Source organism: Prionailurus bengalensis, chromosome B1 (genome assembly GCF_016509475.1).
Source record: "Prionailurus bengalensis isolate Pbe53 chromosome B1, Fcat_Pben_1.1_paternal_pri, whole genome shotgun sequence".
NCBI lineage: Eukaryota > Metazoa > Chordata > Mammalia > Carnivora > Felidae > Prionailurus > Prionailurus bengalensis.
Window position 1 is genome coordinate 51,706,276 of NC_057344.1, and position 15,111 is coordinate 51,721,386.

Below are 15,111 nucleotides of genomic sequence, written 5' to 3' on the forward strand. Positions count from 1 at the left end.
CAATCAGGGGGCCACGGGCTGCCAGCTGTGCCTCTGGATCCTGGGGATGGGTGGGATGACCAGCATAGGGAGATTTCTCTTTACCCACCCTAATTGCTTCTCCAGAGAGGGAGGCAGACAAAGGTTGCTGTGACTTACCCACACTGTCCCCTGGGCAGACTACATAATGAGAGAGAAACAGTGTGGGGGTGGGGCTGGGGAGCTGGTAAGGCTGGGGAGAGGTGCTCAGCCTGTCTGAGGAAACCCAGTTCTGATGGGATGGCCAGACCACAGAATGTAGGAGTCAACTCAGTGGGAGTGGTGGGAGGCGGGTATGTGGGGTTTCTTCCAGGGGTTTGTTAAAATGCATATTCCTGAATCCCACCTCAGACACACTGAATCAGAGTTTTCTGAGTAGAACTGTCCATTTTAATGAAGCTCTCTAGGTGGAATCCCTGGTCTATGATTTCTTTGGAAATCTTTCAGGATGTGTCCCTTTCCAAGCTGCACTTGCCTGGAGAGTTTTGCAGAGGAAGATCAGGTTACTTCTCCCCTGAACACCTTAGAAGGGTCCTTCTGGACATATAGCCTGGGTTTCAGGTACAGACTCAGATGCATGGAATTGGGGAGCAGAAGGTGGGTGGGTGGGTGGGCCTGCAGGTGACATGAGCACAGGTCTGGGTGACAAGGGAGTAGGCTTGCTGCTTGTCACCTTCCTCTGCAGGGCCTCTCTCAGCTCTGGGAAAGAGGAGTCTGAAGTGAGATATGGCATCTGGTCTCAGCATGGCCACTTACCCTGCTGTGTGATTTAGGCAATTCCCTTTTTCAGGTTTTCTCACCTGGAAAAAGGAAGTTGGACTAAATCAGTGATGAGCCACCTGACTGAACATTGTATACATCTGAGAGCTTGACAACATAGCAGTGCTAGAGCTCTAGCCAAGACTGATAAAGTCAGAATCTCTGGGCAAAGGACCTGGACATGGAGGTCTTTGGCTCCCAGCCACTGAAAGGCTGTCTTTTGAGCTGGAGCCTCTGATCCCCATCAGCTAGCCACAAGGATAGAAAGGAGAGTTTGGTTTCTTTTTACTATTGCTCACTTGTCTCTCCAACTTACTTCAAGGAGAAATCCCTAGATGGAAATGTTTGCATTACCACTGAGACTATAAGGACTTTGGCATCACTTTGAGTGATGAATGAATCAAGTTTGGAATCAGGGATTTGGACTAAGACTACAGGAATGCCAACATTTTCCCAAGGTGCTAAATGTCAGAGGCCTGATCCAGGCTGTGCAATACGGTTGTTATAGAGAAGGGGTAAGGAGGAAGAGACACAAATATCCCCACTTTAGGTGATGGCCCTGAATTCTTTATCTCCAAGTCAGAAGAAAACACAGAGTTTTCCATTAACAGCGATTTTTTAAATGTAAAGAGCAGAAATATTTGGGAGCTTAAAGCAGATGAGGTTGTAACTAAAAGGAAAATCCCATGGAGAGATAACTTTCCAGTTTAACTCTTAGCTTTATGAAACCAGTTTATCTCTAGCTCCTGATATCTATATATACGCACAACATTCCTAAGGACATAATGCAATCAGTTGAGCAAATCAATCCCATCTAATTTACTTTTCTAAGTCTTAACTATTTTGCAGTAAGTTCATCCAACAAAGTGTTGATCACCTTTAGTTGAGTTATTTATTTATAGGGTCTGAATCGAAATGAAGAAAGTATGATACAATGGAAAAAAGACAGGGACTTTAGACTCTGAAACATCTGTGTTTAAATCTTGGCTTTTCCCCTAACTAGCTGTGTGAGCTTAGAGAAGTTTTAAGCCTTCTCTGCGCTGGTTACCTCATTTGTGAAAAAGGGATGACTGTGGTCTTGCCTACTTCACAGACATGTCGGAAAGAATATACGGGGTCACATATGTCTAATATGGTAACCGACACATAATAGGCACTGAAAATGTAGCAATGCTAATGAAAATATTGATATTTTCCCAACATGAGAGTGTAACAAAGTTTCATATGCTATCTCATTTACTTCTTAACAATGCAGTGAGGAAAACATTACTTTCACAGATGTTGAAACTGAGGTGCCATCCCTGGGACTAGAGCCTATATAGGTCATAGAACTCCAAGTCCTGTGCTCCTTCCATTGCATTCTGGTGATTAGAGGCAGACAATGACACTTCAATGAAGTTCCAGGTCAGTGAATGCCAGGATGGCTGTCTCTCATTTGGGGAGGTCAGATTAGGAATCAGAAAGGTTGGAACATCTCTTAGGGGATGACTGGGGACCTCAAGTCACAGGGAGGTGCATGATGTATGCGTCATGTCAACTAATAGCAACAAGTTCCAGACAACCTTGCATATCACCGTATTTAAACTAAGCTCACAATACAATCTGTTCCACTGAGGGCTCCTGGCTAGGACACCAGTGCATGTAGGTGTGTGTGTAAGTATATATATTTCTAATGTAAAAACATCAAAGAATCATCTTCACAGAAAATTTTACAACACATCAAATTTTATTAAGAATATCTCCAGCACTCAGAAGCAGAATAGATGACTACAGGTGTGAGGACACAGCCCATACCCAACATTCACTTATTTTTTATTTTTTTACTTATTTTTAAAAATTGTTTACTTTAGAGAGAGAAAGTGAGTGGGGAAGGAGCTGAGAGAGAGGGAGAGAGAATCGTAAACAGACTCCATGCTGCCAGCACGGGGCCTGATGCAGGGCTTGATCCCATGAACCATGAGATCATGACCTGAGCCAAAATCAAGAGTTGGATGCTCAACCTACTGAGCCACCCAGGCACCCCTTTTACTTATTTTTATTTTTTATTATTTTTGTTATTAATATTTACATTTAAACAACCAGGGGGAAGTTCCATTTTAGTAATTCTGAATACACAAAATGGTCCTGTATGAGTGGAACACTGATGAAAACCAGTCAAAGAAAGTCTGCCTCATCAGGCAGCTCCCCGCTCAGACAGGGCCCCGTCCTAGGCTTGCTGTGGAAGGATACAAAGAAAGGGCATTTTTTAAATCTCAAAAATGATGAATAGAATGTTAAAAAAAAATTGTAAAGGGCACAAGTAAATCAATTTCTCAAAAAAAAAAAAAAAGCTAGGATCCCAGTTGAAAATGGGTAAAAGGCATACACATAAAATTTATATGCAAATAGCTTTTTAATAAACATAGAAAACTCTTTAATCTCACTAGCAATCAAACACATCAAAAATAGTACCACATTAAAATCAGGTACCATTTTTTGCCCATAAAATTAGCAAAAGAGTTCTCATCTTTAATGGCTATACCAAACACTGATGAGTGAGTGGTGGGCCAGGTGATGTTTATTAGTACAGACCTTTAGAGAAGCAATTTGGCAGCAAGATATCAAACCCTCAAAAATGCTGGTAGTTTTGGCTAATTCCATGCCTGGGAATATATTCTAGAGAAATCATCCACAGTTCAGGAGGGAAAAGGTTAAGAAAAAACATGAAACCTATCTAAATGGTCCATGCTAGGGAAAGGAAATGGTGAAGTAAAGTATTTTATATTTGCATAATAAATTATTTAGGCATTAAAAATAGTTTTATGAAAAAATAGTTTTATTAAGATTTTGAGATAAATACAGGAAATTCTTATACTGTTAAGTCAAAAAAAAAAAGGAGCATATAATGATGAGCTCAATTATCAAATGGTTAGGAAAAAAAGGGGAAGGAGCCGTATCAAAATGCTAACATGAGTCAACTCTGAGTGATGGGACTGTGGGTGACTATTTTTCTTTCTTCCTGCTCTTTTTGCATTTTCTGTATTTTTCCATTACCAATATATATATTCATGAATATATATACATACGAATTAAGGAAATACACTTGGACTTTTGGGCTGAGAACAAACTTTGTCCAATGACCCTGAATTTATTCATTTTTTCCAAGTATTCACATCTGCAGAGTCGCCAAATACATTCAAGATTAGAAAAAAGCACCTCAAAGTCAAATGAGGTGAATGCCAAGAGAGGCCAAGGAGAAAAATAACTGGAGATCAATAGGCAAAAGAATGAGAGCAAAAAACAAACACATAAACAAAATGCTCCTGGAACATTTCCAGTCAGGTCCATCTTCTTGGACTCAAACAGGAAAATGGAAGAGTCCAGTGGCCCTCAGGTAACAGGGCAGGTCTGAGATAAGCCTTCTTCACAACGTGCATGGGACTGGCCAGGGAGGCCTTGGGAAGCTCCAGAATTTAGAACCCAGGGACATCGTGGTACGACCATGTCCTTGGCAAGCCCTGATCGTTCTCCATGATCTCTGTGCATCTGTAGGGGACCCAGCCACGCTCAGATTTGTAGACAAACTACTAATAAAAACAGACTTGTGACCACCTTGCAGCTGGATCTCTAGAAATCTAAGTCATCTCGGCCAAAGCCATCTGTCCTGTCCTTGGCGAGGTTTTTAGACCTCATTTCTGTGAAAGAGAGACTTTCAACTACATTCTCAGCTTCTAGGCCAGAGGCCTCACCTACCTCCTGCTCTGGAGTCCTTGGGCCCAAGGGTGCCACTTCTTGCTCAGAAGTGGAGCTTTCCGGATACATGCCTGTGACTTTTCTCTCTGGACTGGGGATTCCCTTGGACTCATCTTCGATGCTCCTCATGTCTCCATTCGAAGGCTTTTCTTCAGAGCCTTTCTGAGAGAGCTGAGAGCAATTTCCCAGAGAAAAGGTGCTAGAGGCGGCAAGGCCTGCTTTCCAGCCTGACCTTTGGCAGGGGGTGTCTCCATCTGGGGTAGGGAGCATTGCTGGCTTCCCCTCTTGGTCTGGGCTGCTGTTTCCAGAAGTTTCACCTTGTTGGCCCTGTACCCAGACAACTTGTGAGCTACCTTCTTTCTCACCTTGATCTCCTCCCCCTGACTCTGGCTTCCTGTCTCCCTCTGTAGTTACAGCACCATCATTCTGTCCCTCTGGACTTTGATCACCTTCTCCGCAGACTTCACCTTCCAAACTGCCCTCAGCTCTAGAGCCCTTCTCTGTGTTTTCATCCTTCTCACCAAAGCCCTGCTCCTCCCTGCCCACTCCCTTGAAGACACGGCCTTGCCCGGGATCTGTTTTCTCTTCTCCATTCTGAGCAACTTCACCCTCCTCTCCCACTTGGGGGTCTCCATCCCTGCCAAGGCTCTGGCTGCTCTCATCCTCACCCCCCTCCTCTGTCCCAGGATCCTGGCCTAACCCCAGCTCCAGGCCTCCATTGTCAATAGTCCCTATCCCTGAGGCGTCCCCCTGGAGAAGCTCCATCTCTCTCTTCTCTGGGACTGTCTCTGCTGCCTCCCCATTAGCACACCCTCCTTTATTCTTTTGCAGAATGTGCTGCAGGTCAAAGGCCTTTTTGATGGGTGCACTGGTTACCCCCTTTGTGTCTTTTGGGGATGTAGGGATCACTTTCTTTCTCATGCAGGCCTCACAGGGACAAAACTCCTCCCCCTCAGGCTCCCCAACCAGCCAGGTCCCCAGGGCTCCATGGAGGGTTGGCTCATCCTCCACAGGGAAGGACAGGAGCCCCTGGCTTCGAGCCTGCTCGGAGAAAGCCGAGAGGTTGCGCAGGTCCCGGAGACGACGCCTGCGCTGCTCTGTCTGCAAGGACATCTCCCACCTGAGGGCTTCCCTCGCTGGCCCTGGTATCCTCCCTGCTGCCCGGCTCTGGATCTTGTGGAGTTCTTTCTCAGTGCTATCCTGGAGCCGCTGGCCCACGTCCTGCTGTAACTCTGCCACCATTTGGTCCAGAAGGTCATTGCTCTGCAGGCTCCAGCGGGCTCGGATCTCGGCTGTGGCTCTGGCAAGGTCAGCCATGAAGGCTTTCTCCATCCTCTTTAGCAACTTGGTCACCCAGAGGATGTCAGGGTCCAGGGACACTCTGCAGGCTGTAGAAAAGCTCTTCTCCCCAGGCCCCTGCAAGAACTTGGTCTGGGTTTGCTCATGGCTTGTCTCAGTTGTTTGGGGTGGCTTCTCCAAGCCAGGCTCATTGTTGGGGCTGCTATGACTTTCGCTGGCATCTGGATCCCTCCTGCTGGGGCTCCTAGGGGGCTCTGGTGGTTTCTCTCTTGTCCCTGGAGGGCAAAGTGTGGTGGAGACAGGGTCTCCTCCTGCTTCCTCTTCCTGCACACTCTTATCTTCCTGTGCACCTTCCCCATCGTCAGAGTCAGCCTCTGACAATTCTTGTACCATAACTCTTCCCTCTTCTGGAGATCCTTGGACACCCTCTCCTGGCAGTTCTGCTATTTCTTTTTCTTCTTCAACTTTCTCTAGTTGTACCCCCTCTTCTTGCATTGCGTTTTCAACTACTTGATCCAGGTTACTGCCCAGCACCTGCTCCCCACTGTTTCTTTCTGCCTTGTCTTTCCTGGTGGCACAAGCCCATTCTTGGGAGTTTGAAGAGGCTGTAGAAACACTGGACTGTTGCTTTTCTGGATCCTCTTGGTTCTTGGAAGTTCTAGAATCAGGCCTCTGGGAGGGGATTTTCAAGGGCAGCTCTATCCTCTCAGGGACCAGGGCGCTGTCCATGGCACAGGGTCCACTGCCCTCCCCTGAGCCTCCGGAGCCACTGCCAACATCCACACCAGATGAGGACGTTGGTGTGAAGTCCTCAGTCATGACATGGGACCGGAGGCCTGGCAGAGCCTTGCACCAGCCAAGCTCCCAGAGGCCAGAATCCAGCTCACCTTGCCTACAGCCACACCCTGGCCACAGAGACTGGAAGGTGCTCAGGAGCTCCTGGTACCGAGGAGACTCTGTGAACCTCACTTTGTCAGTAGGAGACCTAAGGTCTTCATCAAAGAAGTGGAGCCCAGCAAGACAGGTGATAAGGGCCCGGGCAGAGTGGCTAAGCCTCCTGCCCACTGCACTGGACACCTCAGGCAGGCTGCTGGGCCGGCCCTGCTTGGAGCCCATCAGCACCTTCATGATCTGTATGGAGGCAGAGACCTTGTGAGGAAGCACACACTGACCCACACCACAGTCCACAGCCATTCCTTTGCCTGGTCCAGTCTCCCTGGGGACTTCTGAAACTCTGCTACAAGGATGGCCCTCTCCTGACTTGGAATGAGCATCACTAGTCACTGGGAGGGCTCCATCTGATTCTGCTTTCTCACTGGTGGCCCCTTCATGGGACAGTTGTCTTGCCAGAACTGGCTCCCCTAGACCTTCCTGGGAATGTTTGTCAGCATTGTCCTCCTTGGGGCCTTCTGGATCACCCCCCACCACAACTGTACTCTCATCCACCGTCTCACATTTCATGGGTATGGGCTCCTCCGGGATGTTGCTCAACCATTCACGGACCACAGCATCTGGTGAGGCTCGGGGTAGGGCACCCAGCATCATTCTGCCACCTTCTTCTTGCTCCTCCAGGCTTTCCCCTCCACCAGCAACCTTCCCCTGTAACATTCTCCCAGACCTGGGACCACAGCTAGAGCTGCCCTTTCTCAAGGCTTTGACTGCTTTCCCCATGGCCCCTGACTGAGACCCCGGGGGCCGTGGGGGCCGTGCATCTAGCTTTTCCTCCTCCAGCTTTCTCCCATCTGGCCCCCAGTCAGCACCAAGGCTACTGCTGCCTGAAGGGTGTTTCTTGACAAAAGGCCATGTCCTCGGGGGGGTGGGACAGTACCTGCTGCATACCAAGGAGACCTCAGAGGAGGGCCCCTGGCTGCCTGATGGCTGGGAGGTCTGTAGGGTCTTAGTGTTATCACTGGGGGTCTCATGGAACAGGGGTGTGCTGATTGGTGAGCAGCAGCAGTCTCGGTGGGCTCCTGGCATCCCTCCCTCAGGCTTTCCAGCTGGTGGAACTAAAGGCCAGGAAGGCTTGGGAAGGTCATTCCCTGCCTTTTTGTCCAGGCCATCAGCTTGGATGCTCAAAGGGTCTGATGTGTTGGAAGGTGAGGGAGCTGGTGACCGTGCCCTGAGCTCAGAGTGACCTTCAGTCTCAGCAGAGGGAGAGTACGGGGGATAGAAATTGGAAGTACAGTAAGAATTGCTCACAGGGGTCATGAGAGCACTGCTAATCCCCTGTACATCCTGGGAATAAAGAGAGGCAGAGGAGGGGGGCCCTGCGTCCCAGGAAGCCTGGTTCCTGGCACTAGGTGAGCTTCCAGAAAGGTGTGGTGCTGGGTTATCTGGGCAGGCCCTGCCTCCACTAGAAGGCCCCGGCACTTGCCTGGGAACAGCTGAGTCAAGCGGGCAGTGGATGTCCCTTCGGTTGGGGTGCTGCCTGGGGTGGCCTATCCGGGCCCCTCGGCTATGGCTGGAAATGCTGGGAGAGGACACAGACCTGGATCTGCCCTTCTGCTTGCTTCTGCCTGGGACTGAGGCACAGGCAGAAGGCAGAGAACAGCTTTCTGCAGTATCCCCAGAGCCAGATTGATCTGAAACCAGGGGCGATCCCATCCCAGACCTACCCCTAGCCTGGGGGCACCTGGAACCCTGTGTACTTTCCTCTGCCTGTGAGTCCTTGTTCCTCAAAGATGAGGGACTCACCGTGGGAGGACTGGGGCCTTTCCTCTGAGTGGCCTTTGGCCGGGAAGTAGTCATGACACTTGTCTTGCTTAGGCAGCCCTGGTGCTGCTCACCCATTTCACTGGACTCCTCATGAGACCCAGCACTCCCTGAGGACTCACAAGTAGCACCTGCCGTGCCTCCACTCCGCTGCTTCAGGCATCTATGGTGCTCTCTGTCCTGCCCTGTTCCCTGTGGACCCGGGTCTTTACTAGTCCTGCACATGTTGCCAGCTTCCCTCCCTACTTCTCTCTGGGAGGCAGCCCCAGAGGCCGCATGTAGGTCACAGCTGTCCACACTGCCCTCCAGAGACCTAGAGCAGCAGGAGGAGTTGGGCTCAGAGTCTTTGGGGGGTCTGTCACTGGAGTCAGGGCTGACACTGTCTTTCCTGCTTCGTTTCCTTCCGGTGACCCCTTGGCTCCAGGGCCTCCTGGAATAGGAGTGTTGGGTCAACCTGGATCTCCTCTGAGAGGCCGTCCCCTCTTCCTGGGCAGAGTACAGGGGGTTCATCCATATCTCATATCTAGACCCTGGCTTCCACCGGCCTCGGCCAAGGGCTTTCTCACATCCTGCCTCACAGGTCCCTAGTCCTTGCGCTCCAGGTTCCGAGGAGCCCCCAGGGTGACTCTCACACACACAGTGGAGGGGATCCACCTCCCCCAGAACAGGGACCTCTCCATTGGCTCCCGTGAGGACACTGGCCCTCCCCACCCTCCTGGACCACAGAAGTGCATCCTCGCCAAGTAGGTGGAAACGGACTTTCATCTCTACAGACAGGCTGCCATCCTCATTCATGTGGACCTTTTTCTCAACATCATCACTGGCCACCAATGGGCCAAGCTGGGTGGGCGTGTCCTGAGGATATCTTTCAGAAGGAGGGCCCATCTGGGCGTGATGCAGGGACACTGGGGGGTCACTGAGACCAGACCTCTCCGACAGCAAGGAAAACCGCCGTGGCCGACTGCCCGACCTGGACCTTGAGTGGATCACACTCTGCTTGGCCTTTGGCCCCCAGCTTCCTGGCACATAATAAAAATAAGAAAAAAGAGGAAAGACAGTGAGCTACTAGGGGGAGCTTCAGAGTAAGAGAATAAAGGCTGGTCATGAGCCTTTCATCACCTCAATACCCCTACCACCTCCCAAAACACAAAGTAAGGGCAGAAACCACTCTAGAATGAATATCCAGTCTTCAGTTTGTGAAACAGCAAAGCCTAGTGAGATGAAATTGAAGTCCGAATTCAATCTCAACTCTGCCACTTCCTTACTGTGTAGTTTTGGCAGAGCCTCTTTACTGAGTTGTAAAATAAGAGTAACAGTAGGTTTGTTTTGATGATGCAAGGCAGTGCCTATAAAACTTTCTGTAGACGTTCTAGCACAAAGTAGGTTCTTGGTAGATAGCAGAGTTGGTAGGCAGAGCAGCAGTGCCCAGAGCTAATTCCTGGCCCTGCTCATGCCCACTCCCGACACAGAAAGCAAAATCAATAAGCTGCTGCACAGGTGTCTGACTGGAAACTGTAAAATGCTTTTCAATTATTAAGGGTGATTTATCATCCTAACACTCATCAAGCTTTGGGGTTGATCCATGATTTCAAGGAAAGACCTGGACACACAATAGCAAGTCTTGATAGTCAACCCTGCACCCTAGCCTTGAAAAGAGAAAGAAAGGGAGCCACTGAGAGAAGAAAGAAGGGATACCAAGAAAGAATAAAGCCCTTAGTACTTTCTCATTTCATCTCTTGAACTAATGCATGGCAAAAGGAAAAGACTAGTGGGGGCTGAGGCTACAGCCAGCAAAAGAACAGATCTCCCCACTTGAGTCCATCTGGACGGAAGGTTTTTCCAAGCTTTCCTCTTCCATAAGCACCTAATGAGACTGAGGGTTCCTCCAAAGGGGAGGTCTGTGGCTAATAGGTCTTTGTACCTCTAGCACCTGGCATGCAGCGATCACCAAAATCATTATTGTCATTTCTTAACAGATTTTCACAATGGATATTATTTTGTTTATTCACCAAAGATCTCTTAATTCCTGTTTTCTTAAATACCAGACTCCTTTCTCCATACCCCGGTCAAATGTTCAGCCTGATTAAGGTTGATGATAATAAAGAGGAAAAGGCAAGAGTTACCCAAAAAAACTAGGATACTCCAAAATTGGGGCCAAAAGGCAGGTTTTTAAAATTATCTGGAAGGGATATCTTCCCATTCCTACTGAACCACTATCCAGTGAAAAATTGAGGAAACGCCAAAACTAACTCACCAGTTTTATTTCTTGAAGTCTGCCCAGATAAAGTTTCAATCCCATATCTTCTGGAATCTTCCATTGCCAGAGGTTTGAAAGACTCATAACCAGCACATACTAGCACCGAGGGGCTGTGCAGCAGACCGTTCCAAGAGTCCACCTGAAGAAGGAGAGTGTTGAGTTTTAGGAAGCTTAGCTTGCAAAACCCACCTTCTTCCCGAGGAGACATAGGTACCGGAAAAATCCCCTCACACTGGACCTTTCCTGAGGTTTGCACATCTCACCCCAGAATTCTGATTCAAGGAAAGGATCCTATCCACTTGCCATAATACCTCCATAACTAGCTAGGGCCTGAGGTCCTGCCACTATGACCTTTCTTTCTACCTACACCCTCTCCCTCCACCTCGAATGAGGCCTGTGGTTTAGGGACTATTCTGGATGTCTCAGGTGGGAAACACTTCAAGAAATCTTTGGCCCACTTCCCTGCTTGCCCTTGCACCCTCCAGAATACGTATTTTTTTAAAACAACCAGAAGGTCCTATATCTTCCCTATGGAGATCTGATTTACTATCTCACTCTTTTCCCACACAGAGTTCTCTCCTGGGTCCTATCTGTGCTTTCCAATATAATCTTGAGGCCATTGCTTCTACCTTCAACCCTTCTGGAGTGGAAAAGGGCAAGGCTGTTCTCTCTACAGGTAGTCATTCTCTTCCAGGCTTCTCCATTGGTTTTCTAGGCTCCTGCCCAGAGGCTTGTGTCATCCTTTCCCACCCACCCCAGGACATCCTGGGCTGGGTACCTATCAAGCAATATTGCATTCCAGGAAACAGGACCCTGCTTTTAGAAAAATCTCACGTGGGCTTGAGGCCCCTGTGTATGTGAGACGTTGCACTATTTATGACATTATATTGTAAGTAGCAGTGTTGGGGTATTTAGTTTCATCTTCAAAGGGCTGTATATGTTCTTTTTTATTTTCTCAAATTAGAAGGGTATGTTCATTAACAAGGAAATGGAAAAAAAAAAGACCTTTTGCATCCTGTCTCCACAAATGACATTAAATTAGCTGTACATCAGATCTTTCAACCTAGTTAATTAGAAGTTTGTTTCAAACTACTGGGTACATTTCTTGGTTGATTTGGAGCTCTAGTCAATCACAAAAATACAAACATGACCCAAGTCTATCAATTTATAGATGTAGTCATGTTTCTAGGAAATCAGACTTTTCTAAGGGGAAAAAAATAATTGAGGGCTAAATGATGCTCCCATTCTGGAAAGAGGTTGAGGTTTAGGATCCACACACACAAAAGGAGAGTTATTGAGAGTGTTAATCCAGTTGAGGACCTGAAAACTGAGTTATGACCCAAGCCTGTGCTAGGGAGATACAACATCCTTTTGTTAACAGAAACCCTAATAGTTCTGTAGTAATTCTATATGAAATTACACTAATTTTTTTTCTCTAACTAACTTATGTTTGTACCCCTCCCTCTCACCCTTCCCTCTAACCTGTTGCTAATTGAAAGCAGGGACCTAGACTTATTTCTCTGTGTACTCTGCATGTAGCTCATGCTAGTACATAGCAATGTGCCATAATTTAAAAGTTTTCTTACATGATAACTCTTAAATCATTAATGATGACTGTATCATTTGCCAGCCATGCAACCATGAGCAAACTACTTAGCCTCTGTGCCTCAGTTTTCTTACCCATGCAAATAAAAGAATGGCATTAACCTCCTCATGAGTTTGTGCAGATGTCATGTCCTAAATTAGTCAATCTCTATTTTACTCTTCCTGCTATAATTTCCAGTACTGCAGAGCATACAAAGCTCCCTAGACTCCTTTGCAGCTATAATTCTAACCACAAAATAGTTTCCAACAATTAGATGCACTTGTACAAGGTATGGAAAATGACAATGTAGCAGAGGCCATCTTTCTTTTGATTTTGATTGTTGTCACAAGAAAAAAAAGTCAAAGGTACAAAGGAGCATGTGCAGCTGAGATGGCAAAAGTCACCCTCATTGTTCCAGTACCTAGTCACCAGCTTTCTGGATACCAATAGACAGTAGTGGTATATCACCTGCCTGATTCTGGACCACAGCAGTGGTGAGCTGATACTGAACTCAATTATTCTAGTGACAGCCCCCCCCAAAAAACTCACTTGCTTGATTGTGTGAGAGGTATCTACCCAGATAGGTCAATGATGTTCTCGGAACTAGTTCCAGAAATCAAATGTATGCTCCTGCAGCTTCCCAATCTTTAAACACAAAACTCTCTGTGTATAATTTCTTCGTGCTTACGATACCTACATAGGTTTTTGTTTCCTGTACTGAATCATAGCTGATTAAAAGTGCAGTATCAGAGATTGTTACATGCAATAGACACTCAAGAATGGGAATCTAGGATTAGTTATCTGATTATCTGACATGATTGTGTTTAAAGGCAGTGATAATCTGGTTACAATGGGACACTGGTGGCCTATGGCACAAAGTGATAAAACAGATTCTTGAATGATCACCTCTGATAGTAGAATGTAGTGCTTACTGAGAGCAGGATTTTGACTATCCCTGGCTGCCTTGATAATGAGAGCTGAAAGGATTATACAGTAGGCTGACTTCTCTGACTTAAAGAAAATGGCAAGCTTAAGGTCTAAGCTCTCAGTTCTGGGATGGCCAGAGGACCTGGGTGCTTCTACTACTACTGTAAAAGAATCTTTTTCTCTTGTAGTCAAACATCAGATGCAGAAACTGATTCTGTTAAATACAAATGAAATGGTTGTTGTATGATCCATCAAGCCACAAAGCAGGTATGTCAAAGCAGCACTCCATCATCAGGTGGTGGTGACATGTACTATATCAGGCTCCAGATGTTTGCACTGAAGGCATATGTAAATTGCATGAACCACACTTTACGCGCTTCTGCTGCATTGTCATCTCTCCTCCCCACACACCTACAACTTCCTGGGGAAGTTCCCTATGACCAGTTAACTGAAGATGAAAATATTTGATTCTGGCTTTCAGATGGTTTCACAGGGTATGCTGACACAAGTCAAAAATTGACCGCTGCAGCATGACAGACCCACTTAGGGGGGCATTAAGGGCAGTGGTGAAGGAAAGTACAAGGAACAATGTTGTTGATTGGCTACTTTTCATGGAAGGAGCAAGGGAAGGAGGTTCTATGGCAATTTATGGGCAGTGATTAGCAGTTCAATATGAGAATCAACGACCTGGAAGGAGTAGGACTGGAGGGTTAGTGACAAGGAACTCTGGAGAGGAATCTGTGCCCAGAGAGAGAGAACATTTGTGTCCCATTGTATGCTCACCAGAAGGTTATAATCATGTGGACAAATGACCTGTACAATAGACGTTAGTCATTATCTTCCTCCAACCACCCCAAATTGTGCTCAATTGGCTCAAACAAAGTGGCAAAGTAAACATGAACTAGAAACATAAACTACCTTATTCATGTGGATCTGACTGCCAACTCTGCTGAGGCTCCAATCTGCCAAGAACAGAGATCCATGCTAAACTTATGCCAAAATACTTGCAATTTGCAACATACCTTGAGGTATTCAGCCAGCCATCTCTTGTGAAGATAATGACATTGAATCCACCCCTCCCCCTCCATGATGGAAATGTGTACTCATTGGAATAGACACTAATTTTGCTTATATATTTTCTTCCTTCCCAACATCCTTCTAGTATCACCATCCTTGGACTTACTAAATACCTTACTCATCATTGCCATAATCCATGAAGATTAGTTCTATCCAAAGAACTGATTTTATAGCAAAAAAAGTGAGCCAATGCACTAACACACATCTAATTCACTGTGTAGACATATATACCATTGCCCCAAAGTAGCTATAACTTATAGAACAGTGGATCATTCTACGGGAGGCTCAGTTTGAGCACCAGCTGAAAGGTATCACTTTACGATGTTGAGGCATTGTCTTGCAGGATGTGATACGTGCTCTTGACTGGCAACCAATATACAGTATAGTGCTGTTTCTCCATAGGCAACAGATGCCTGGGAATTAAAGGTGAGAATGAGAGCAGTTCCTCTTACTGTTACACCTGTGACCTAACTGAAAATATTTTGTTCCCCATCCCAACAACTTCAGGCTCTGCTAGTTTGGAAGTCCCTGGATCTAAGGGGAAATGTTCCAACCAGGAGACACAACAGTGGGTCAGTGAAGTTGAAAGTTGAGACAGCACAGTTGAAAGTTTAAAGGATCCCTTACCTGGCCATATGGTGATTCTTGCAACAATGAACCACAAGGCAACGAGGGGGTTTCTGTGTTGAATGGGATGATTGATTCTGATTATCAAGGGGAAATAGGGCTGCTGTAATGCAATAGG

General features: G+C 46.9%; 1 protein-coding gene across 2 annotated transcripts in view; it reads right to left on the reverse strand.

Annotated features, from left to right (window-relative positions):
* Positions 1-3,571: 3,571 nt before the first annotated feature.
* Positions 3,572-15,111, reverse strand: part of RP1L1 (RP1 like 1) — a 50,643-nt gene continuing 39,103 nt past the window's right edge. For both annotated transcript variants that reach the window (XM_043565093.1, XM_043565083.1), the window contains exons 3-4: positions 10,775-10,916; positions 3,572-9,539 (exon numbers count right to left, since the gene is read on the reverse strand). In XM_043565093.1, coding sequence (XP_043421028.1) covers positions 4,384-9,539; positions 10,775-10,916 — 5,298 coding nt within the window. In that variant the 3' untranslated portion in view covers positions 3,572-4,383. The remainder of the gene's footprint in view (positions 9,540-10,774; positions 10,917-15,111) is intronic.